Source organism: Pinus tabuliformis, chromosome 2_2 (assembly GCF_031772625.1).
Source record: "Pinus tabuliformis cultivar Carrire ecotype Pingquan chromosome 2_2, CPIR1, whole genome shotgun sequence".
In the NCBI taxonomy this organism is placed as follows: domain Eukaryota; kingdom Viridiplantae; phylum Streptophyta; class Pinopsida; order Pinales; family Pinaceae; genus Pinus; species Pinus tabuliformis.
Window position 1 is genome coordinate 1,156,925,826 of NC_142300.1, and position 27,685 is coordinate 1,156,953,510.

General features: G+C 39.4%; 1 protein-coding gene across 1 annotated transcript in view; it reads left to right on the top strand.

The window, feature by feature from the left end:
• Positions 1-4,546: 4,546 nt before the first annotated feature.
• LOC149197518 (tocopherol cyclase, chloroplastic-like) overlaps positions 4,547-27,685 on the top strand; it is a 52,411-nt gene continuing 29,272 nt past the window's right edge. The window contains exons 1-2 of the mRNA XM_089403926.1: positions 4,547-4,797; positions 6,334-6,578. Coding sequence (XP_089260052.1) covers positions 4,616-4,797; positions 6,334-6,578 — 427 coding nt within the window. The 5' untranslated portion in view covers positions 4,547-4,615. The remainder of the gene's footprint in view (positions 4,798-6,333; positions 6,579-27,685) is intronic.

Consider the following 27,685-nt stretch of genomic DNA (forward strand, 5'->3'; position numbering starts at 1 on the left):
CTCAGAGCCACGTTGAGTGACACAGAGGTGATGCAGGAGTGGGAGTAGGGTCTCCAAAGTGTTAGAAAGTCTCAAAGGGAAAGTCCAGGTGTTTTCTTTCAGTTTCTCTGTAAAATCATTCCTTGTAAAAGCAATTGCTACTGAAGACTAATAAATCCCTCATCTGTTGCATCGGTTTTCCCGCATTGGGTTTTTTTTAGGACAATAGTCCAAAAAAAACTATGATTGGTTCTTGTGCATGTATTTTTCTCTAGGTAATTGTGTGATAATTGTAGTAGAATTTATTTTAATATTTGTTGAAGGGATTTCGTAAATAACTTGTTGTGAATAATAAGCAGGTGAAATAAATCAGTTGCTGCAGTAGAATTTCAGTTTATAATTTTTCACAACATCCACATGCAAACTCTCTTGGGAAAGAATCCAGCAAGAACGAAAATAAGAGAAAGGCAAAGCACCAAATACAGGGAAAGGTAAAGCACCTAAATATGCTCATTATATTGTTTCACATTGTAATATTAGAGTAAATAAATATCTCTTTCATACTTCATTTGCTTCTTGGAAAGATGCATGACTGCTTTATATAGGTGCAACCTACTGCATGAACTTCCCAAAAGACTTTTTTGAAGACCATAGTGATAATGTAGATGGATCAATACACTTTGCACACAAGTCGAGTCTCAAGCCATCCAAACTTGGCACCATAAGACTTAAATTGCTTAGATTTCTTGACTTTCTTCTGCATGATGTTCTCTACTTTCTAAAGTTGTTGAGAAAATTGTTATCCCTTATTCACATTTGCTGGTAAGGACACTCCATTCACATGTCTAATGGAAAAGTTGAGTTGAGAAAAGAATAAGATAGCATAGTTGTTATGGCTGGAATAAAAGAGGAAAGATTATTGATGTTGTGAGGAACATCTACTCGTGCACATAAATATGCATATAGTTCTCAGTACAATTAAGGTGCATTGCCGCCTAGTCTTCTATGGCATGCAAGATTTATGCATCTTAATTATGACAATCTTCATTTATTGAAAAGAAATGGTGTTTATAGTTTGCCAAACGTTCCAAGGAAATTGAAGAAATGTGATGGTTGTATCCTAGGAAAACATAGGAAACAACCATTTCATGATTCTTTTTCCAGGGCACGTAGAAAGCTTCCATTTATTCATTATGATTTGTGTGGCCCTATGCCTATTCCTTCTACAAATGGAAATAAATATATGATGACTTTTATTGATGATTACATCAGGATGCATTGTGTATATTTGTTGAAAATTAAATCAGAAGTTTTTGAAACTTTCAAAAACTTTCATGCATGTATTGAAAATGACGCACAATCTCATATTGGCTCTATTCATACTTACAATGGAAAAGAATATACATCAAATGAATTTGAAAACTATCTTCTCCAACATGGATTCAATACCAAACAACTGTACCATACAATCATCAACAAAATGGTGTAGCTGAAAGCATGAAAATGACTATCTTAAATATGGTTCGTTCAATGATGTTTGAAAAAAATGTAAAGCTGGTGATATGGGTTGATGCAGTTCTATGTGCAGTATATATTAAAAAACAAATGTCCATCTCTTGCTCTCAGAAACAATATTCCTTGTGAAATGTGGTATGGCCACATTCCTTCGATAAGGCATCTCAGAATCTTTGGTTCCACCTGCTATGCCTTGATTCCTAAGGAACAAATAAACAAACTTGGTGCAAGGAGTCGAAAGTGTATCTCCTTAGGGTATTCAAATACCACCAAAGCATATCGTCTCTATGATGAGGTAAACAAGAAGTTTATGTTGTCTAGCGATGTTATTTTCCTTGAATCTTCCAAGTCTGACAATATTATTGAGCGACAACTTGATCATTTGGATAGATTTAGCCATGCAAAATATTTTCATGAATTTCATAAAGTGATTCAACATCTTGAAGGGGGATCCCTATCCTAGATCAATCCATGGAATCTCCTTTTGAAGCACTCTCTCCCCCTCATGAAGTTCCAACCACTTCTTCAGATCAGGAAGACACTTTGAGTGATGTGATTGAGAGGATTGGAAGGCTAAATATTGATGCAACCCCGTCTTAATCAATAGAGCAACCTAGGCCATCTCAAAAGGGTCATCCAATATGACTCACTAAAACACTTGAAAGTGTTCATCCTCATGACGTTGGAAAGACTGGAACTAGAAGTTCCACCAAACAAAATGGAGGCGATGTAGATGATTCTGATTTAGTTGATGATATGGATGTTTCTTATGATTGTGAATTAAGTTTGTCTACTAATTTTAAACCAACTTCCTTTAAAGAAATTGTTTCTCATGACGAATGTAAAGAAGCAATGCATAAAGAGTATGTTGCTCTCATAAAGAATGGAACATGGAAGTCTGTGGACCTTCCATTTGGAACCAAACCAATTGGCTGCAAGTGGGTCTTCAAGAACAAGTATAAATCTGATGGCCCACTTGGGAAGCACAAAGAAAGTCCCATGGAAAAAGGACTTGCACAAAATGAAGGGGTTGATTATGACGATACCTTTGACCCCACAACAAAATGGGGCACCATCTAGACTCTGTTTGCATTGGCAGCTTAGAATGGATGGAAAGTCAAATGGATGTAAAAACTACTTTCTTGAATGGAGACCCGAAAGAAAATGTTTTTATGTCCCAACTAGAAGGTTTTGTTGTAAAGGGATAAGAACAAAAAAATGTAAACTAATCAAATCATTATATGGCCTAAAACAAGCACCATGAACCTGGTATGAAAAATTGACTGAGCATCTTCTGAAATTAAATTTCATACACTTTAATCTTGATGATGTAACTTTATTTGTCAAGAAAGTTGTCAAAACTATTGCCTATCTTGTATTGTAGATGATTTGTTGATGACAAGGAATAATGAAAATTATAACACATCCATAAAGAAAGAATTGAAGAAAGGGTTGCAAATGACAGGTTTGGGACATCTTCACTACTATTTGAGCATTGAAGTGACCCAACATTTGAGATATATATTCCTCTCTCAAAAGAAGTACATTGGAGAATTATTGAACAAGTTTTGCATGGTTGAATGCAATCCTTTGTCCACTCCAATGGAAAAAAATTTGAAGCTCACATCTAAAGAAGGAAATGAATTTGAGGATACAATTAAGTATAGAAAACTCATGGAAAGTCTTATCTTCCTCACCACTACCAGAACATATATTTCATTTGTTGTTGGAATCCTTTCCAAGTTCATTCAAAAGCCTTTTGAGGGACATTAGCCTGTTGCAAAAAGAGTTCTAAAGTACTTGAAAGGAATTCAAAAATTTGGACTCAAATATTCACAGGTGGATAGCTTCAACTTGATTAGATATTTGGATTAGGAGTTGTCTCTTGGGGGTCACACAAAAATTCAATTCCAATAGATTCCACAATCGAGGCAAAATATGTGGCAACTGTTGAAGCAACCAAAGAGATTGTGGCTCAGGAAATTCTTGAAGAATTGCAGGAGAAACAAGTGCACTCAACTCCTTTTCTAATTTATAGTATTTCTGCAATTAAATTGGCCAAGAATCCAAAATTTCGTGATCCATTTGATTCAACATCATGTAGATGCCAAAACTATTCACCTACGACATTGTTCCACAAATCAACAAATTGCAGACATCTTCACCAAAGCGTTTGGAAGAGAAAAATTTGAAAGATTAAAAATGATGCTTGGACTCACAAACACCCCTTCAAATTAAGGGAGGGAATGTTAGACACCTAATCCTTTGGGATTGAACATAATACATAAATATCTAAATAATAAAGTAGTGTAATTTGAAGAGAGCTTGGAATAAGAATCCCAAAGGTCACTCTGATGTATATATATATTCATGTTCAATTTAATAAATTCAAATGTTTTGTAGTCAAATACATGATTCCTTGGCTTGACCCAACAAATCCTAAAAATTTAGAGTTTTTTTTTCAAGGTGGTAAAGCCTACTATAATTTAGTTGTCACATTTATAAATAGGAATTTAATGCTATTATTTGGTATGTTGGCTAATTTATTATTGTTATTAAAAGGAAATTATGCCACTTCAAAACCCATTAATGGTCTCTAAGGCAACAAACTTTCACTTTTGTCGTTTGTAAGGGAGCAAACTTTCACTTCTGCCACATACCTTTAGGTCTTGACACATTAACATTTAACTTCAAACTAACCCATTAAGCTAGTTCGAACCAGGAATGTTTTGCACAAAAAAAACGTTTACCAACCCATATAAGAGCCTCGCCCATATTCAAAACTAGCAAAACCTTATAAATAATTCCAGTAGACTTACAAAAATAGCAACAATCCCCCTAATTCAATCCCAAATCTCTTTTCCATAAATTATCCCAGAAAGAATACATGCATTTAACTTGTAACTTACATTTAACTTATAGATAAATCCAAATACCATTCCCATAGTTACAAGAAGTTGACACCATTACCAACCAAATTAAAAACATTACCATAAAAAGAGAAATTTGAACGCGTAATTATAAGAAATTCATTGTTCTTAAATTATCCTACGAGAGCCCGCCCGCACGCGAACATTATAACAGCCCGCCCAAAGATCAGGAGACGCGAAAATAGATAAAAATGTCTTTCATTTCCTCTGCTCCTCTACTGAACACGTCAGTGGAAACTCCCTTTCGGGTTACAGTACCATCACAGAGTACAAGAGGCAGACGATTTTTTATCAGCGCAGTGCATAAGCGCTCTGCGAACGCTGTCTACGTTCCAACTCCTGCACACAGAGAACTTCGGACACCTCACAGCGGGTATAGATTCAATACATTATCATTTTGCATATTCTGTTTTAAGAAAATCCCATGATGCACGAATGCTGGTGTGTATTTAACATGGAAGAATTCAAAGGGCTGGTTATGCCGAAGGAAATATCGAGTAAAAATTGTTCACCTGGTAATACTAATTAGGATTAAATTTAAGTGAACGAGCTGGAGTAGAATAAATTGAGAGGTCACTGAAATCTCCAGATTAAACTAACTTGAAGTCAGCGTTGACAGAAACGATTAGCGGAAGGATGCGCACAGTGGACAAATTCCCATATGCTGCTTTTCTTGATTCAGCTGAAAACATCAATAGAAATATCTGTCAAATGAACAAAATCTGATTTAGCATAGCCTAGCTATGTGAATCCTGGTTATAGCTGTATGCATTTGCATCATCTGGTCCCGTATTGCTTTTCCTGGCTTTAATTTGTCACCGTAGTTGATTTTGATTTTGAGCCAGTGAGGCTCGGGGTTTATGCATAACTATGTGCTTATTAGGCATCCACGTTGTCATCTTGGCCCGTGAGTTCTAACTTGGCTTCTTAATAAGTAGTTGCTCAGGTGAAGGGTTTTGGCATTCACGCTTTGCATGAGAGAGTTAGAAGGGAGGAATTGTAGGAAGCTGGAGGACCTCGGATATCTCAGTATTTTTTCCCAGTTGGTAAATGGCCCTTTGCACCTGGTCTCATCCATTGAGATACATTGCCTAGGTGCAGTTATCTAAAGATATCATAAGATAGCACAACATGGCTACGTTAACGTGGCATCACAGTCTTGCAGTGAGATTGGACCCAACCATGGTCTTTGGAAAGATAACTAACTTGATTTATCACTTGACCACAACCTGCATGACTTGGGTGGCTGAGGTTTGTTGTTTTACATTCTTCAGTCGTGAGGGTTTTTCAGCCCATCAATTCGGGGACTGAATTTTTGGGTGCGAGAAACTATGTGTTTCTCCATGAATGGAAGTGGTAAAGGCCAAACTTCAAAGTGAACTATTAAGCCGTTGTTTTATGTTTAGCATAACTAAGCAGGAATGGAAACAACATACAGTTCACCTCTACAGAATATGTAGAAATGAAAGCCTCTAGATGTCTGTGAGAAATTTCTACTTAGGAGTGAATGTGCTAGGTCCAAGTGTTATATATACTCAAATCCTGCCAGTCATAGACTTGTACTATGATATCGTTTAAAAGTGCGATTTTTATTCCTACTTATGTTTTATCTGTCTGTTCAAAGATATTGCTTCTTACTCAACCAAAATACCAAACAATCAGCGTAATTCCCAATTTGGAGCAAAACAAAATACTTGCACTCTTCTTAAGATTTTTTGACATTTTATTGTGTGGTGACTGTTGTAGTGACATTTTATTTTTTTAATCAAAAAATTTGAGACGTAGTCTCCAATTGAGATAGAAATTATGAGCAGCATGTGTTTGGATTGTAAACAAAACAATGTAGGGGATAGACAAAGTAGGTGTATTTTAGTAGCATGCTAATCTGGAGTTTCATCATCGGTTTCAGGTATCATTATGATGGAAGTGTTCGGAGGTTTTTTGAAGGTTGGTACTTTAAAGTGTCCCTCCCAGAACAGAAGGAGAGTTTCTGTTTTATGTATTCAGCCGAGGATCCAGCCTTTTCTCAGAGACCAGGGAGTTTGGAAGAGTTGTTAATTGGGCCACGTTTTCCAGGAATAGGAGCTCAAATACTCGGTCCAGAAGAGAAGTATATTTGCCAATACTCAAATGAGGTTCAATATTTTTGGGGAAGTGAGTCTTAGCCATTTCTCATTCTCATAAAGTTTCATGTTACATTTTTTCTATTTATATTTCATGGTAGTGCTGGTAATTTCGTTGACATATTTTTGTCGTCAACTGAAGCATTTTTGTTTCCCTTAACCAATATAAACAATAAAATTGTCAATGGTTTCGAGGTTTGGGGTTTTGGAAAATGCCACTAGGTAAATCTGTTGATGTGTTGATATTCTCCTCGAACATTCCTGTACACAATTCCTTTAAAGAATGTCAACGTCATACTGAGAGTTGAGTAGTTGGATACTTTGGACATTTCACTCAAATGGTTGACATTACCATCTTCCTACGTCTTCTCCTCTGTTGCCTATTCTGATTGCTTTTTTAAAATGGAGGAAATACAAGATTCCCTCTTGTGCTAGGAAATATGTCAACATCATTCCTCTTGTTTGAAGATTAACTCGGGCTTGTTATCATTTTTCTTTACTTCAAGAATGAAACATCTTCGAAAGGGGTGACTTACCATATATCTAATTTTTTTTTTTTTTGTATGTAAGGTAGTTCTCTTCTTTTCTATTCACAATAAACATAAAAACCAGATACACAGTTATGGTGGCCTCAACCTGCCCCAAGGGGAAACCAGGTCTGTTGGCCACCTCAGTTTACTGTAGGCATTCCAAAACCAAAATTTGATAATTCTGTCCTTACTGGCTATATAAACATAACATCTGAAATTACTTAATAAGCTTCTATGCAACATAAAACAATATTTGTAAAGAAACAAAAAACCTCCAGTGAATCGTCCTCCGCATCAGGCAGCTCTGGTTCCAGTATCTCTGTTTGTGTCCATGGGAAAATTCGCATGATCTTCCTGGCTTGGGACCAAACTTGCTATCCTAGACAGGGTCTGAGATATCTCTGCCAGCTTATTGTTTTGGTTGATCATAATGGTTTGGAAATTGTCCATTTCCTTCTGAACATTTGGGATTCCATTGGCAATTTCAGCCATTTCTTTAGCAACTTGTTCCAGGGACTTTGCCAAAAGACTCTTCAAAACCCAATAAATGTGCAGGGATCTTCGATATAGCGTCTGTCTCCCCCTTGTATTGCCTGGGTCACTAACTAGAGCAGCCCATTCTTCCGTTTCTGAGCCCGATTGTTCTTCAAGGACTCTTTCCTCCAGATTTTGAATTATACGACGTATGTCTTCGTCCGTTTCCTCTTGGTAAGCACGGGCTGCCTCTTGGCTAACAGTCCGGGTAGACTGCCTCTCTCTACGTTGATTCTCGGTTTCCTCCATAGGCCTGTCACCCTGATCACTTTGTCTCGGGCGACCCCTGCCTCCTCGACCACGCCTTCGACCTTGTCGAGCCATCCTGGCTTCTACCTCCTCCTGTTCACACACATCAATCATAGGTGTTAGATTTACAACAGTTTCATTCTCTTCATCGGGAACCACTTGACTCTTTGGTATTTCGTTCCTCCTACTACACTCCCCTTCCATTTTTATGCTCCGTTCATGATAATCCTTTCCCGAGTTCAGGGGGTGAAGCTCTCCCTCTGTCATGCGGGTCAGGTACCATTTTAAGGGGTCCATCGGCAATTCTCCGGCGTCAATCTCTCTTTTGCTTCCAGCCATGGATGTCCCATTCTGGTTTTCCTCATTATTTCTCAACCTCTGCTCCTTACTGCAGTTTCTTCCTCCTCCCTGGGATCTCTCCAGATGGTCTTCATACTGCAAAACATGGGGCCTTCCCAGTTTTCCCAGACTCTTTCCACCTCCCATCTCCTCCCACCACTGACTGTTATTCAATCTACTGATAAAAAGGAGAACAAGTAAGGTGAGAAGAGCAGTTTGTACGTACCAAAGCTTACTGATTACCCTGGTAATGTTTTCCTCTTGCTCCTCAAGCCGTTCCTTCTTCACTCCATCCGCATTATCATTTTCTTTGCCTCCCGTCACCTTCTTGTTATGCTCCTTCACCGTCCTTCTCTCCCAGTCATAACCACAGCCATTTTCCTCAATCATCTGTACTCCTCCTTTCCCACCCCTGCCACTTGAAGTTTTGTCTGACAGAGTATTCATTTCGCTTGTTGGGATGGTGGCCTGATACCTGCGGTCACTTCCTTCTGTCCTGTCCTTATAATAAATGCCGTTGCGATTATCACCTCCATGTTTCCTCATCCCGATCGGGAGACCATATATCTAATTAATATGTATCATCTCATGGTGCATTTGTTTGTTTACTTGTTTTTTTTTAAATTTGTAAATTTTTTCCTAAGAATAATGTTAGTATTCTAAACAATATTAGAGGAAAAATGAAAACAATCACATATACAATAACAACACACATAGATCATGATTTACCCTAGAAAACCCCAATCGGGGAAGAAACAACAAACAATAGATCTATTATTATCCATGACTTAAACACAACCAAGCCAGCCAATATCTTGGCCTTCACCGTTCAAATCTGACACATAACAATGGAGAATCCCCACGTTTTTTAAAGGCTTCATCACATGTAATACCATGGGCTCAATACCAGAGGTCATCACATCTAAAACCACAATGGTTAACTTGACAACCTTAACTCCTTCATCGAGTCAAGTTTACCTAACAAGTCTTCCCTTAAACCTTGACTTGGGGTTTCCTTTAATCAAATCTAACCAGGCCATTCAAGTGAGCCGACACCGCTCACCTCTAGGCACTACTGCTCTCAAAGTTTATATCTACGGTATCCGATAATTGAGCATGCCCCCCATCAACTAATGTGTAGAGGGGAGTGAAAAGTGTGGAATGGGAAAACTCGACCACGCTACCAAAATCGGTGTTTCCCAAGTAGTGCCCTTCATAAAGCTATAGGTCAATAGGGGAGATCCCACGAGACTAGGATTGAGGATTAACACCCCATTTAAGGTGAGGGAACAAAACCATGGTCAAAGCCCTTCCTTCTTCCAAGTCACCCAATAATCCATGCCCAAAATGCCCAAATGAAAAACAAGCATAAGCACTCGATTGCACAATGAAAAACATACCTTTTGGGTCAAATTGCCCACCTTCTAACATATGCTCTTGACAAATGGGCGAGGAAACATATAACTGATGCAAGGAACGGAGATAAAGTGGCACATCACATTGTTTACAAGGTAGCCGGTTGCTGGCTGTCAGCTAGAATAAGACGAATAGGAGAAAAACTCTCCTAGGGCTACCCACTTTTGGTGGGTAACAGGTTCAATACCACAAGTCATGAATAGTAGATTCCTGAAACCAAAACTGTTAACCTAACAACCTTAACTCCTTCATCGAGTCAAGTTTACCTAACAAATAACATGTAGGAGTTTTTGATTAAATAGTGGAAGCATTATGTATACCATAGAAATGCACATTAAGCATAGAAGCTTCATCCGATTGATTTGATTTTCCTTCCCCTATAGAGAGGGATATTTCCTAGCCCTTTCCAATTTCTTCTTTGTGCTGATTTTCTTTCCTTTCCAAGAAGGCATGAATAAATCCTTATAAATTGGTTACATAATAATCGATAAAAGCAAAACATGATTAAACTCCATGTCATTTTAGAGTTTGAAGGACACACCAAATGAAGCCTTTCACCCACAATTTCCTTATAGCTAAAGAGTGAGTTGTGGATACCTAGAGTTATGTCCCTTTTTGTTTCATTTTCCATGTGCTTTTGATTGGATATTGTTAAAATTGGCAACTAGGGCCAAATTCCACCTTGGGACAACTCATTTGATGAAGATGATGATTGCATTAAATTCCTCTTTTTGAGAGGACCAAAATTGATATAAAGATCATCCAATCTGGACAAATAGAAGTGCGTTTTTGAATTTATGCTCACACATGTGCAAATTGTTCAAGTCGACCACATCATCATGTAGGCTCAAGAAGCCTAATGGACGTTGTTGACCACTATGTGTCAACGACCCATAGCAATACACCCCCTTTTTCGCAAAAGGGATAGCGCCTGATCGATGTGTTCCTGCCATTTAGCTATCATCGTCAGCCTGAGGATCATGTTATAATGTAAACCCATTCTGCATGTGTATAATGTAAATAATCTCAGTAGATCCATGTCATGTATGTAATCACCTAGGTAAACTTACTTTTCTGGTGACGATTTACATTCCGGGAGGTTTTTTTGTCTCATCGATCCATTCTCGGATGGTCGGCAGAGTTTTCCTTCAGCCTTACCCCAAAGCCGAAGTGGATTTTGTCACTGGGATCTTAGGGGAGTTCTAGTGTTATAGATTGAGTCTCTGTAAAAGTGATTTGGGAATAATCTTAACTATTTGGTTCGGTTATTTTATTACAAATTGCTTAGTCTACTGGATTATATTTGTGTCACAGAAATGGGTAGTCTATGAGGGTCTATTTCAAATGGGTTTTCCCCCTTGAGATGTAAAAAATGTAAAAATCATGATGTAAAGTGTCTTGAGGGTTAGAAAAATAATTTATCCCCTCATAGGTTAATTAATTAAATTTTCTAGTCAAAATTAATTAAAATCCTAAGCCAAAAATTTAATTAATTATAAGTCTCAGGTAAATTTAAATTTTCCAAAGGCAAAATTTGTGGGTCCTTTAAAAATTAAATTTTAAAGAGGTCCAGGGACTAAGGTTAATTGATTATTTTGTTAAATTTTAAGCCTTTGGTCCATGGGGTTAAGTCAAAGTCAAAATTTTGAGGAAATTAATTCAAAAATTTAATTTTTGAATTAATTAAAATGTATTTAATTGAAAAATTCGAAATTTTTTCAATAATTTAAAATTTCGACGGATGAGATTAAAAGAAATTTTGATCCTCGTCAATGATCGAGATTGCTTTGACAAGGATCACCCGAACTAGCTGTTGGAAGATTTATCTTTAAATAGGAGGTTATTTTTCAGTTGAGATCATCCGATCTTTGGATCGTGTATTAAGCTCTCAAGCTCTCTAGTATACTTTTTTGAATTAATGTAAAAGTCTTTGGGGTTTCAACGTGTTGTAGTGTTCCTCTTCATAAATTTATGATAAAATTGTTTAAATTTCTGTTTATTATTATGTGAAAACTATCAAACAATAGCTCTCTTAGAATAATCTGAATACAGGTATCTTATTCAGTTTGTTGGATCTAAGGTAATATTTTTAATTTTGATTGAAGTAGCAGGTATCTCTATTTCTTCATAATTTTATTGTTGTTCTATTTCTCTACTTGATTTGATGGTTGATCTAGTGTTTGCAGAAGATATCTTAGGTTCTCATTGAGCGTTTGGGGATAGTTCTCGGTTGGACTAGCCAATTCTCAACACATATCTTCTGAAGAGCCTACTTCATATAAGCTTCAGGATTTATCTAGCGATAATGTTTTTTTTTTTTTTTTTTTTTTTTTTTTAAATATTTTGTGGAAGTTTTGATAGATTTGGCTATTAAGAGCCTTAGATTATCAGATCTGGGAGCGGAGTTGGACTCATACTCCTTAGATCTGATAGATTTGTAAATTATTTGTATAGATCTTTTATTTACTTATGTAGATCTGAAATTTTGTAACATAATTTTAAAGTTTAACCCTTGGGTTTTAGGGATTTTCTCTATTTTTGTACATATTGGGTATTGGGTTTTTGTCTTTTCACTTGTGCAGAAATAGATTTGAGAAATCACAAATCAACCAAGTAAATCTTGAGATTTGAGCTAGATCTAGACCCTAAAGGGCAAGATCTGGGCTCAAATATTGTTTGCAAGAATAGATTCGAGAAATCAACCAAGTAAATCTTCAGATTTGAGCTAGATCTAGACCCTGGAGGGCAAGATTTGGGCTCAAAGATTGTTTGCAGGAATAGATTTGAGAAATCAGCCAAGTAAATCTTCAGATCTGAGATTTTTCAAGCAGATCTGGGGTTTTGAGACAGATCTAGGCCCTAGAGGGCAATATCTTATTCCAAATTTTTTTACAAGGCCAGCCATTAAAGATTTTGCAATAAATCTAAAGATCTGAAGCAATTTTTTTTTTATATATATATATATATATATATATATATATATTTTTTTTTTTTTTTTTTTCAGAACAAGGGTTTCAAGTTTTGGGGCTCTTAAGCCCAAATTTGCTTTCTCCTAGCCCAACGCTAGTTCTATTGGGCCTAAATTCCTCTTGCTCCATTTTTAATTTGAATATTTGATTTTCCGAAGCTAATCATTGGTGAGTTTTTGCAGAAAATTTGGTAAAAATTTGGGCAACTTAGGCAAGTGATCTTCAAGGCCTAGGGCCTAAGGGTTTGATCTTTAAACCATCTTTTTCTTCACTGTTTGCTACAACAGTCATATACCTTTCTAATAGTGGTGAAAAACACATCTAAGTGGTTTGAAATTAACTAAAAATTGCTAAATACATTAATAATTCATTTGTGTTTAATGTGTATCAAGAATTTGGCCTAGATCTACATTTTGGGTCATTGTTATCTCTGAATAATTCTGTTTCTGATGTCTAAAATATAACAGTGGAAAAAATTCATGTGAGTTAGCCTAAAATCAGTTTCCTCAGTTGTCTAATACATGAATGAATTAATTTCTTGAGTTGGGCATTCATCATTAGGCTTATTTCATGTTTTAATTGCTGGCTGTAATAAGCATATCAGATCTGTTATAATTCCAGAAATCACATCACAACAGGCTGAAATTTTGCTATAATTCATGTGGGTAAGTTTGGAAAAATTTCGGTAAAATTTTGGCATAAATATATCATTGATAGCTTACTGTTTTCATTGTCATATGGTTGCTGTCATAAAGTTTTTCTTACTGCTGTCCTAAAAATTAATTTCTGAAAATTACGCATTCTGTCATAGAATTGTGATAAAATGTATATCCTTTGTTTCATAAACTGAGTATTTTTTGAGCATCTGTTGACATTGATATCGAATTGCATAGTTGTTTTTGTTCTCTTTGAGCTAAATTGTATCAAGAAGATTTGAAATAAGTTGGTGTTTTATCTATAGTATCTTCAATAGTTTATTTTCTAAAGTCTTCATCTAAAAAAAGGCGAGCATTTCATTTGGGTAATTGAGGGCTTTTGCAGCATAAGTGTTTTCCCATTCTCGAGTCTAACTTCATCTCATCTTCCGGTGCATTTGCATATAAGTTAAATTTGCATAGATAAAATTTACTTCCAAGCATAAGTTTGGTCGATAGACAGATAGATCTCCATTCGTCTTTTCTTGAGAAGCCTGTTTTAATAATACTTAAAACGATGACCTTGCAGTCATCAGAGCCACAATTCTCTGCAGCGCCGGAGGCACTGGGTATGTTAGAATTTCAGGAGAGGTATCGTTAATCACACCTTAGTGTGCTTCTTCTGATCTTCTCTCTGCCAATTACTACGAAATTAGGCTCAACATAGAAAGGATTGAAGGGTTCACATTTAAATAGACATTTAACTAAAATTAACCAAGATTCTTGCATCTCACATTAGTTTTAGGATCTGCATTTCATATAAAATAGTCATTCATCTAAGCAGCAGTTGCTAATCAATTACTTGGTCTTAATTTTCCTAGCAAGATCGTTGACTCCACAAGGCATTGGTATCAATCGTTTAAAATCTAATCAAATCCTATAAGCCTTTCTAAATCTTAATCAAGTACTTGATCGCTTCACTGTGTCTCTCGAACTGGTTGGTTCCCAACTAGGTCTTCTTCATTCCACTTTTCCATAGGGTCTACCCCCCTTATCCTGCTGTAGGGAGACAACTTAAACAGAGAGATTGGGGATCAGGGTGACAGCCCCCGATTTGAGTCGTTGTCGCGGTGCCTAGATATTCTGTGCGACAACAGACATAACTCTTCACCCTCAACGAATTGTATAAATACAAGTGACCTCTCACCTCATTTGGCATCATCATCACTCACACATTCTCTTTCCATCTCTCATTGGTTCGTACAACATTGGGCATTCTCTCTCTCCCATGTGTGGCACAAGGAGGTCAAACTACAGGACAAAATTGCAAGGCCAAAAATCTCAAAATTTTATATAGTTTGACGAATGTTGGCTTTGACTTTCTGGGCATCCCTTGACTTCGATTTTTAGGGTGGATTTTTGTCTTAGTAGGTCACATTTTTGGGCATTGACCGCACATTATGACTGTTTTGGGCTGACTTTGACCACTGTTGGAGGCCGAGTTTGACTACCTTTGATCGAGCTTCAAAGGAGAAGTTTGATAGTTGCGTTGACCATCTTTGACTTTCTGGTTAGGGCTAATTTGACTGCATATTTTGACAGGGTTGTTTTGACTTGAATTTGGCAAGTCAATTTTGACTTTTCTACTCTCTCTCTCTGTGTTGTACATTTGATATAATAATAAGAAGAATTGATTAAAGGGTTTTCCCCACATTGGGGTTTTTCCCTAGCATCTATCAAATCTGGTGTCCTCTTGTCTTGGCTTGTCTTCTGCAATTTTTTGTTTCATGTTCTATCTACTTTTACTGTCAATGTGATTAATGGTTAATGTGATTGCTATTGGAAATTGTCATTGGGTTGTTAAAGGAACATTGAAGTAATTGTGCTAAGCATAGAACATACCGTTGCCATCTAAAATTAACATGGTATCAGGGCCTAGATGAAGACAAAGCCCAAGCAAGAGAGAAAAAAGCAATCACTAAGAGAGAGCTGTTAGACAAGAATATTGGTCTAGCTTCAATGGCTACTACATCTTACTTCAAATTTGAGGATAAGCTTAAGGAAAAATTTGACTACCATGCATGGAAGATGAATCTGGACTTGACTTTGGAAGAGCATGTTGCCATGGACTATGTTAAAGGAAAAGTGGTGGAGCCTCTTTCAAATGCGCCTGTTGTTGCTGCAAAGACAAAGTACAAGAAAGGTGAGGTCAAAGCTAAAAGAATTATCATAGACTCCATTCAAAAGCATTTGGTTGCCTATATTTTTGATTTGGGAACATCTAAGAAGATGTATGATAAGTTGATTGGGATGTTCAAAGTAACAATGCAAATCAAATCCTCCTTCTCAAGAACAAGTTGGAGGACATCAAGATGGACAAAGGGGAGTCTGTCCAATCCTATTTTATGAGGATCACATAAATCAAGAATGATCTTCTATTATTGGAGAAGTTGCTGTTGATAGCGAGCTCACTCTCATTGCTCTTGGAGGTCTTATAAGAGCATGGGATGTGTTTAACACCACCATTCTCAATAATGACAGGATTCCTAGTTTCGATGAATTATTGGCTAGATGCACTAAAAAAGAAACCAGGATGATGGAGAGAGACAAGCCTTCAAATGGAAATGAACCTATTGCTTTCTCTCTTCATGCTAAGAGGAAGAATAATGCTGGTTCAAAGAGACAAGGTCAAGGATTGAAGCAGGGATTCAAAGAAGGAAGAAAAGAAAGGTGCGACAATTGCAATAGGTTTGGCCACTATGCTAGAGAGTTTCCTCACAAGAAAGATAACCCAAGGGTTGATGACAACAACCACAACAATTACAAAGGCAATGGCAATCAAAGGAACAACAGGTTCAACAATAAAGGAAAGATAAATGCTCTCGTTGCTCGATATGGAAATGGTCGTCCTCCCAAAAAGACGAGAAATTCTAGGTATGAGGAAACTAATGTTGTAGAAAAATAAAAGAATTTTATCAAATTTCCGCCCTCACTACTGCCTCTCCTCCGGACACTCTGAATCATTGGTTGATTGATAGTGGAGCCTCAAGGCATTTCATTGGGTACAAGGAAGCCCTCTCAAATTTGATTGAAAAGAAGACTAATTTGGAGTTCATAATTGGAGACAATGCCAGCTACCCCGTGAAAGGGATAGGGACTGTCACTCTTCACTTAAATCAAGGCCAAACCATTCATCTACAAGAAGTATTGTATGTACCCGATTTGAAGAAGAACCTGGTGTCTATTTCTGTGATGGAAGATGAAGGCTTCAAGGTAGCATTCATTGATGAAAAGGTACGTATTTGGCAAAGAAACCCTAAAGATGCATTTACACTTGGATTTAGGGTTGAAAGAAGTCCTTGGGAGCTTTGACTTGCGATACTTCTCTTCAATTTGTATTATGGCACTGAAGATTTGCTCACCTTCATTACAAAGCCTTACCAGGGTAAGGAAGATGGTCATAGTTATGCCCGAGTTCAACATGAATTATGAAGGCGTTTGTTAGGGTTGTGCAGTTGGGAAATTTACAAGGGGACCATTCCCTTCAAGCGAAAGTCAAACTATCGTCATTCTTCAATTGGTCCGTTTTGATCTATCTGGTATGTTGCCCGTAACATCATTTGGGAGGATACTTATACTATGCAATTCTTGTGGATGACTTCTCTCGCAAAACGTGGATCTTATTCTTGAAGAAGAAGGATGAAGTGTTCAAATGATTCTGTCCTTTCAAAGCCTTGGTGGAAAATCAAACAAGGAAGAAGATCAAAATATTGAGGACTGATAATGGAACCGAATATGAATAAAATGAATTCAATGACTTTTGCAGAGAATCTAGCATTAAGAGGGAGACCACCACTCCATATACTCCTGAGCAAAATGGAGTTGCTGAAAGGAAGAATTGAACAATCATAGAAGCCACCCGTGCCATGCTCCATGACCAAGGCCTACTGAAGTTCTTATGGGGAGAAGCTGCCAACACTACTGTATATGTTCAAAATAGGAGCTTGCATCAAGCATTGGATTTCAAGACACCCGAAGAAGTTTTCATTGGTAAGAAACCTGATGTTTCTCATTTTAGAATATTTGGTTGCCCCGTGTATTTTCATGTGCCTAAAGAGAAAATAAACAAGTTAGAAGCATTTGGGAAGAAAGGTACATTTGTGGGCTTCAGTGAAAATTCGAAGGCTATAGAATCTATGTGCTTAGTAAAAGAGAAGTGGAAATAAACCATGATGTCACTTTCGATGAAGATTCTGCCCTTGGGAAAGCCATAGATCTCCCTGTCCCATGGAAGGACAATGATGATGTTGTAGGAAAGTAGAATGAACCTTCGACAGATGAACCAATGACCAATGTTGAAGGCCCAATGGATCCCATTGATCCACCTCCTAGTGATCCCTCTACCTCAAGGAAAAGACCTTTGTGGCTCAAAGACACTCTCAAAGATGCGAAAAGGCAGATTGCTCCAAGAGGGACATTCCGTGAAAGTAAGAAGTCAAACATGTATCAACGGTACTTAGCTGCTATGAGTACTATTGTTCAATCTGAGCCATGTACGTTCGAAGAAGCCATAAAACACCAAATATGGAAGGATGCGATGAATGAGGAGTATGAATCAATCATGAAGAATGATGTCTAGGATGTAGTTCTTAGACCCAAGGACAAGTCCATAGTCACCTCAAAATGGCTATACAAAATTAAACATGGAGCTGATGGGAGTGCTGAGAAATATAAGGCTAGGTTTGTTGCTCGGGGCTTCTCTCAAAAGGAAGGAGTGGATTATGATGAGATATTTGCACTAGTTGCCCGATATACCACTATTCGATCGATTATAGCTCTCGCTGCCTCTCAAGGATGGAGCCTACACCAAATGGATGTTAAGACTGCCTTCTTGCATGGCTTGCTTAAGGAGGAAGTCTATGTGGAACAACCTCAGGGGTTCAAAGTTCAAGATTGAAAGACACACATATGTAGGTTGAAGAAAGCCCTCTATGGGTTGAAGCAAACCCTTAGGGCTTGGTATGAGAATATTGATAACTATCTTATGAAGCTGGGATTTACAAGGAGTGATGCTGATCCTAACCTATACTTCAAGGTTGAAAAGGACATGCCTCTCATTCTGGTCCTATATGTAGATGATATCTTTCTGACAGGTGCAAACCCTCTCATTTATCAATGTAAGCGGGTGTTGGCTTTCAAGTTCGAGATGAAGGACCTGTTACTGCTCAAACTAGCAGGGGCTCTAAAGGGGGATCCTTAAAGGGCAAATGCTAGGCCAAAGGCAACAAATGGAGACTTAGCCCACTGTCACCTCAGCTAAGGCTCCCTTCTATTTATAGACTTTCACCAATGGGAGGAGACCCGATATGTATGGAGTCACCAATAAAGGATAAGTCAATGAATGGATATGAGTGACCCAAATAATCCCTTTCCCGAAAGATGTTCAAGGATGGAGCTTGCTTGCTTTCTAAGCAAGGTACTATGTATCCTAGGGAAAGGAAAGAAGGATTTAAGGGTTAGGTTTATTGGATATGACTTGTGAAGGAGTTTCCCAATCCCTAAAACCCTTGTTGCAATTGGTATCCTGGATGGTTCTTGAAGAATTGTCTTTTAAAAGGAATGGGACCACACAGGACCAAGTGGACCCAGTCTAGGGTATGAGGAAGGAATATAGCAATTGATGATATTCTTACCCTAGACAAGGTGGGGGAAAGGATCAAAGAAATAATTTTCACTTGAAGGTGTTGGTTTGACCCTATGAGGTACTAGCCTTGGGGATGCCAGGGAAAAGTTTGATCCCAGAGCTAGGGCTTGGTTTTTCTCCCAACTCCACCGTCGGAATGGCTTCAAAATTGGAGGAGAGCTTGAGGAAACACCAGCGCAGGAGACCCTAGGAGATCGAACTTTTTGGAGGGCTAGCTTGTCGGGAAATTGATGCCCTAGGTACCCCAACTTGGCTAGACCTAGAAGGAGGTGAAAGAATGTGATTTTTAGTGACCACCCTTTGGTAGATCAGTGCCTTAGTCTTTGGGAGAATGGAGTCTATGATGAATATGAGTAGGATTTCTTGGTTCCCAGTCAAGGAGGCCTCAAGACCACTTCGCTAGCCTTCTAGGTCAAGGAGAAGCAATCTTGCAGCTTTTATACTTCGATGCACAAAGGGAATGGCTTATCAAGGTCAAATTCTTTGATAGAATTACCCCTAGGAGATTTCGTTCATATTACATGGCCCATACATTGAGAGATGTTATAATAGAGACAAAATTCCACAATTTTAAGCAGTAAATGCATGCAACAATTAGCCTTAGAACAACGAAAATCCCAGTCCAATGTATATGACAAAGTAAAACAAGAATAACATTAAAAGCATGTACTTACATGTAACAAAATATATCCAACCATTCACAATTGACAAGAGAGAAGCTCCAAGAGAAGATAGACCAATATCCACACATCAAAATTCATCCATAAAGCTCCAATTCATCCTCTAGAAAAAGTGCGAAAATCTCAAGAGAGGGAAAAGATCCAATCCAGAGTGGTCATGAGCAAATGTGCTCATCTCACTTCTATTTATACACAACTTAGGAGTTCGAATTAGCCTCCTTGGCCTACATAAACCCCAAAAATAAAATAATGTTTTAATAATTCAAGTTTTGTTGACAATCTCACCAAACGAGCTCATAAATGAAAAAGTAAGACTCTCCAGAGGTCAAATAATAATCTATGCATGTCGTAGGGCCCTTTAAGAGGCCTAATGAGGTCTATGGGTGCCACAATGAAGAATATGATTCTCAAAAGCAGTGGACAAAGGGTTGGTCCCTTGTAATAACTTGTGGTGCTCCAAATGACATGTGGGGGCACACAAGTGTCCTCATGGGTTTCCAAACAAATCGAAGATGCTTGTTGTTAATTTTAGGTATGTTCTATGCTTAGAGCAATTTATTTCATTTTTCACAGTTAGCTCAATATCTTTTCCAGATTAGCAATCACATCAACATTAAAATAAACTGCAGATAGAACATAAATATAAATTGCAAAAGACAAGCCAAGACAAGAGGACACAAGATGTGGCGCTAGCCATGGGCAAACCCCAATGTGGGGATACCCTTGATCAATTCTTTTTATATGCTCTTCAATAGTTCAGTAGAGAGAGAGAGATAGTACATTTACAACGGAAGTCAACACTTTGACTTATCTAGATAAGAGCATAGATCATCTCTAAGAAGATGATACATGAGATCAGTTGAAGACATGCTGCTTCAACTGATTCTCCAAGGTGACTCCTTCACCTATCGTTGTGCTGCATTTCGTCATCATGCTGCACCTCACCGTGCTGCACCCATCATCACTATGCTGCATCTCATCATGCTTCATTAATCATGACTGTACCCATCACTGTACTGCATTATGTGCCATTGCTGCACCATGTTGCCATACTGACCTATGTGCTGGCTGCATCTTGCTTGCTTGTTGTCCTTTGCATGCTTGTTGTTGCATGCTAGCTGTAACATTGCATGCTTGGTGTATTTGCTGCTAAGTACCATACAACTGTCCCAATGTTAGTTAGTTGTCCCTTGCATGCTGCTCTCCTTCGGAGACAGATGCTCAGGCTGTTCCGGTAGTTTCGACAATTTCCGCTGTTCCCGGCAGTTCCAACTATTCCGGCTATTCCGACTATTCCCGATAGTTTCGGCAATTCTCGACAGTTCGACTTTTCCCGGTAGTTCCGGCTTTTCTCGGCAGTTCCTGGCAGTTCCGGCAGTTTCGGCAGTTCCCGACAGTTCTCGGCAGTTTTGACAGTTCCGGCTTTTCTCGGTAGTTCCAGTAGTTCTCGGTAGTTTCGGCTCTTCCCGGCAGTTCCAGCTTTTGCCCTCTGGATTAGGGCAGCGTTATCCCTTAGGATCTCTCCTCCTACTAAAACCCAAATACAAGTAGAGAGGAAGAGATCCCAAGTGTGTTGAAATGACTTGAATGCCACCTCTATTTATACTAAAACGTTGAGCACAAGTGGGGTTTATTTGGTTGCTGGCCGACCTTAACGAATTGTCCCATAACACAAATAAATTCATATCTCCATGAATACTTATTGGAATCGACTGATCTTTAGATCAATCCTACACCTCTCCATGAGAGGGATCCAAGAAAAATATCAGTTTCCATTAATAAGATGACCCACATGGAGTTTGGCCTTAGTTGCCAATTTTAACACTCCCTCTCAACTAGGGAGAACTCCATCCGCTGATCCATATGTCCGATTGTACTATCTCTGCCATCAGTGCCCTGCACTGCTCTGCTCTGCTGAGCTCTGCTGAACCATGAAGAAGAAGAATTGATCGAGAATGTCTCATACCATTCTCTACTGACCCGAAGTCAGTTTCATCTGAAGAGAGTGTGTCACATCACTCTTATTGGCCCAAAGTCAGTTTTATTGATCCCAGATCAATATCACAAGAGAGTGTCTCAAACCACTCATACTGATCCCAGATCAGTTTCATTGATCCCAGATCAATGGAGGTCATCCTAGCATAGGGAGTACGGTAGATACAACGATGCGTCCATCGATAGTACTACTATGGTCCCTAACCCCATTTCCCTGCTCATTGATTAGATGAGAGGTACTTCCCATGAGTCCCAGACTGCATGGGTAGGATGCCTTGACAGGAGAACTAATCAACCTGTCCATAGGAGAACGACTCATCTTGCCCCATAGTCGCCACGGGAGAACTAATCATCCCGGCCCACAGGAGAACTAATCATCCTGTTCCACAGTCGCCACGGGAGAACTAATCATCCCGGCCCACAGGAGAACTAATCATCCTGTTCCACAGTTGCCACGGGAGAACTAATCATCCCAGCCCACAGGAGAACTAATCATCCTGTTCCATAGTCGCCACGGGGTATCACAGGGGAAGGTTGAACCTGTCATCTTGTACATAGCGCACCACCAGGGGAGGGTGAGTCGCCCTGTGGTCGTATGTTGCTCCAGTAAGTACCCCAAGCCCCCCAGAGCTCCCAGAGCTCAATGCATGCAACATGTAGGACCCTTATAAGAAGGTCTCTCAACGACTCCAAGTTGTTCGGGAAAGTCACAAATTTGACCTTTCCCCGGGGCTTTGACAAAATGTCTGCGACCTGTACATCAGTCTCAATGCGATGGAGCCTCCTCGCTCATCGACTTACCATATGCTAGTTAAGGCAGTATCTGATGTCTATTTGCTGGAGCAATCATCGAATACAAGATTCCTCAATAATCGAATCCCCCCTCTGGTTGTCACAGAGAATCACAATGGTATTCGTCATGTGTACAAATAGCTCACTTAAGAGCTTTTGCAACCATGCAGCTTCACACAAGATCATACTCGTAGCTATGTATTCGGTCTCGGCGGTGCTTATAGCAACTGACTTTTGCTTCCTGCTCATCCATGATATCGAAGCATAATCCAAAGAGAACCAGCACTGAGAAGTGCTCTAGTGATCCTCCACACTGCCTTCTCAGTCAGCGTTCGAATAATCATGCAACTTCATATTTCTGGCAATGTATCTCAATCCATGAGAGATTGTGCCCCGAAGATATCTTAGAAGATTCTTGGCACCAATTCAGTGAGGCTCAACTAAATATGAGCTCACCATGCTAACTGCAAAACATATGTCCGGACGGAAGTTCACCAAGAACATCAATGCAAATGAGTTTATGAAACTTAGAGGCATTTCCCAAATTTGGTCCGACATCATCACCATATAACTTCTGAAAGTTAAGATCCTTGAGGTAGTCACGAGCTTGCAGTTTACCATTCCACATTTGGAATCCAACTCCCTCTTACTTTTGCAAGTGAGAGGGTCTGCACCTGTTTGAAATAGGTCATCCTCAGAAGGTGCTGGTATAAGAGGTCTATCATCCACAACCTTCAAACAATGGTTTGGATCGGCTTCACTCTTAGTGAATCTCAGCTTCATCTGACAGCTATCAATCCTCTCATACTACGCCTAGGGAGTTTTGCTTCAAACCATAGAGGGCTTTTTTCCACCTGCATATGTGAGATTCCCGATCATCACTCTCAAACCCCTCGGGTTGTTCCAAACCTGTGGACTTGCTACATGAGGGGAATGGTCCCCTTGAAAGATATTCCTTTGGTACATCTCAAACATGTACTTTCATGCTCTTTTTGAATTCAGGCATCCCTGTCACCATCTAACTCACAGACCTCCAGTGCTATGTGTCAATGGACATGGTCCCCAGTGGACTTCCTGCAACTTGATACAACCCTGAACTCAAAAACATCTTTGAAAATTCTATTTTCAAACACGTACCTTTCCATCGATGAGTGCCACCTCGTAACCTTTGACTTCCATTGTTGAAATGGACACCAGGTTCTTCTTGCGATCAGGTACATAAAAGAGATTTTGTAAATGAATCGAGTTACCCTCATTCAATTGAGGGGTAACATTCCCTACACCCTTTCCGGGATAGGTGGCATCAGCTCCAAATATAATCCCACGATTGTTTCCATCTCTACCAAATTAGAGAGTGCACCCTTGTATTCGATGAAGTGCCTTGAAGCACTACAATCAATAAGCCAGATTCCCAAAGAATCTGAAGGAGAGGGACAATACAAGATAATGCTTCTTTATCTTATCAAAAACAACATTTGATTCTTCATACCTGGGGTTCCTTGCTTTCTTTGAAGAGTCGGCCATTTCCTTGATGACCTGCATTACTTGTCATTCCTTTGATCATTGAAGATGTCCCTGGAATGATTGTTATCTTCATCAAGAGATGTGTCTCTGCCATTCGGGCACTCCTTCGCATAATGGCCGACCTTATTGCAATCAAGGCATCTGCCTTTCCTTACACCCTTAGATCCGGACTTCCCAATGAAGTGATCTTTAGGTAGGCCATCAAAAACTTTTGCTGTGCAATTTTGATAATATTCTCTGCTTCGACTTCACCCTCGGTGAATTTGAAGAGGGATGAGGAATCCACTAATCCTTTTGTCCTTTCCCAACTGTCTTCAGTGATTGCTCTTTCACGTTTGCTTGGGTATTATCTTCACCTCAGCTCTGATACCATGTTAATTTTAGGTATGTTCTATGCTTAGAGCAATTTATTTCATTTTTCATAGTTAGCTCAATATCTTTTCCAGATTAGCAATCACATCAGTATTAAAGTAAACTGCAGATAGAACATAAACATAAATCGCAGAAGACAAGCCAAGACAAGGACACAAGATGTGGCGCTAGCCAGGGACAAACCCCAATGTGGGGAAACCCTTGATCAATTCTTCTTATATGTTCTTCAATAGTTCAGCAGAGAGAGAGAGAGGGATAGTATGTTTGTAACGGAAGTCAACACTTTGACTTATCTAGATAAGAACATAGATCATCTCTAAGAAGATGATACATGAGATCAGTTGAAGACATGCTGCTTCAACTGATTCTCCAAGGTGACTCCTTCACCTATCGTTGTGCTGCATTTTGTCACCATGTTGCACCTCATCGTTCTGCACCATGCTGCACCCATCATCACTATGCTGCATCTCATCATGCTTCATTAATCATGACTGTACCCATCATTGTATTGCATTATGTGCCATTGCTGCACCATGTTGCCATACTGACCTATGTGCTGGTTGCATCTTGCTTGCTTGTTGTCCCTAGCATGCATGTTGTCCTTTGCATGCTTGTTGTTGCATGCTAGCTGTCCCTTGCATGCTAGCTGTAACATTGCATGCTTGGTGTATTTGTTTCTAAGTACCATACAACTGTGCCCAATAGTTCTGGCTGTTCCCAACAGTTCCGGCAAATTCCAGCTATTCCGACTATTCCCGGCAGTTCCGGCTTTTCCCGGCAGTTTCGACAGTTCCCAGCGATTCTCGACAATTCCGACAGTTCTGGCTTTTCCTGACAGTTTCGGCAGTTCCAACAGTTCCGGCTTTTCTCGACAGTTTCAACAATTTTGGCTTTTCCTGGTAGTTCCGGCTTTTCCCGACAGTTCCGATTTCTGCCCTCTGGATTAGGGTAGCGTTATCCCTTAGGATCTCTTCCCCTACTAAAACCCAAAGACAAGTAGAGAGGAAGAGCTCCCAAGTGTGTTGAAATGACTTGAATGCCACCTCTATTTATATTAAAATGTTGAGCACAAGTGGGGTATATTTGGTTGCTGACCGACTTTGACGAATTGTCCCATAACACAAATAAATTCATATCTCCATGAATACTTATTGGAATCGGATGATCTTTAGATCAATTCTACACCTCTCGATGAGAGGGGTCCAAGAAAAATATCAGCTTCCATTAATAAGATGACCCACATGGAGTTTGGCCCTAGTTTCCAATTTTAACACTTGTAGATAGCCTGCAAGGGCTAGGATGATGGTGTAGGCGATGCCACATCATCGTGCAAGTCCTGGATCATCTGCCAAGTGTATGGTTTAGATCTGGGGTCAGCTGGGCATGATGGATCAGGTGCATCCTCTTTTTCCAATAAGTGAACCACGAGCAATCTCTGAATGGTTGTGGGGATCCATGGAGTGCAATCTGCTGTTGTGGAGGCCCATGGCTCTCAACGCTCACCCTACATGTGCCAATGTAGCCCTCTGGAGGATTAGGACCCCCATCTGCAATTTTGCATAAGATCCAATGCGTCCCCTAGCCTTCCAGTACAACAAGTCATTAGAGAAATCGAGTAAATGAGCTTACCTAATCATGGACCACAGGTGGGGACTTCATAATGGCTTGCCCTTCCATAATGGGCTTCGAGATGTGCCAATGTCTCTTAAACTCCAAATGGGGTTAACCAATAATCCTATTAGGTGGTTTCTACTTCTAAAGGGGATAATATAGTCAAGGTACATCCTTCAAAAGGTGGTGGCATGTGACAAATAGGTGAATGAAGTAGGGAATGAGAAGGGGCAGCCCTAGGTCACATGCTGGGGTACAAGGGTAGCTAATAAGAGGGAAGCCCACACTTGGGTTTATAATGTGTAGGAGGGAGCAATCGTGGTACATGAGGTGCCCCGACCTTGATTTTTCCACCCTTCTTTTATGCCTTTTGCCTTTTTATGATTTTCTTTGATTAATTGCTCGGGGCTCAAGGGGTTAGAGCATGATGTATAAGATATAACAATGAATTCTTCTTTTTAAGGTGGGGCAGTTCATTGCCCACCGGGGGTTGGGACAATCATGGGTTCCTATATGATGAAGAAGGCTCATAGAACTAGTAGGAACTAGGGTTATGGCCATGATGATGGTGTAGAGCTCATGTATTGGCTTTTTCTGTAGTATACCTAGGGGGGATAATATGGGGTACAGAGGGAGGTACCCAAGGGAATAATGTAATAATGGGATGGGCCATAGTAATAAACAAGGTGGTTAACCCGTATCATGTAATGGACCACAAGTAGTTAGCAATAATGTAATAAGTCCATGGTATTAGATAGATAGTATTGAGGGAACCATGGTAATGACCCATGGTATTGTATGTATGAAGCCTATATAGAGGCTAGAGACTCCCCATTGAGAGATGTCAAGGAATATTGTATGGACAAGCATATGGCTTGTGGAGTGTTCTCCTTCCTTAAGGAGTGAATGTATGGTGTTGCCCTACCTTAAGGGTTTGATTAATAAAGTGAAGCATTTCATCTATTTCTATCTTCTTATTTCTGGGTATATTTGTATTATCATATATTTTCATATCAGATCTATAACATTTGCCCATGTGCTAAATGTATTTGTCCTGACCATCTTTTGCATTTTGTGGTACATTTTCCCGTTGAATGTGGCCATATATGCTTTTATCTTTCTTTTCAGTTGCATCAACCTCCGGGCTTCATTCCAGGGCATGACCCAAGGTGCGGGCAAGGGGAAGGGGCAAGCTAACCTTATGTGGACACAATGGAGGAATGTGAACGTATGCGGGAGAAATGATGAATGGGGTAATAAAGAATGGAAAGGGTAATATAACAGATAAGGGAGTGGGACCACGCAACCAAAATCGGGGTTTCCCGTGAAATACCATCCCTGGAACCAAATGGTCAGTAAAAGAGATCCCACAGGACTAGAATCCAAGGTTAATTCCTAAAAGGGGTCTAGGGGACAAAAGCACAGACCTAGCCCATTCTTTAATCCATGCCCAGAAGTGCCCATGATAAGCAAACTACAATACTCAATTTCCAAATGACAAGGTGTACCTTTAGATTCTGGAGGCCCACCTTCAAGCATACGATTATGGCAGATGGGCAAGGGATCACATGGTTGGCTCAGGTGGCGGAGAAAAAGGCTCAATGAGTTCGCTAGTCGTTGTAAGGGGCTACTTGCTGTCGGCTGAGTACCATCTTGGAGAAAAAAATTTCTCCTAGAGATATTACCCACAAAATGGTGGGTAACATCTGGCTCCAACTAGGATGCGATCTCTCGAAGAAGTGGGCAAAGCTATTCGAGCGGGACGTCACGAGACCTCCAACAATCTCT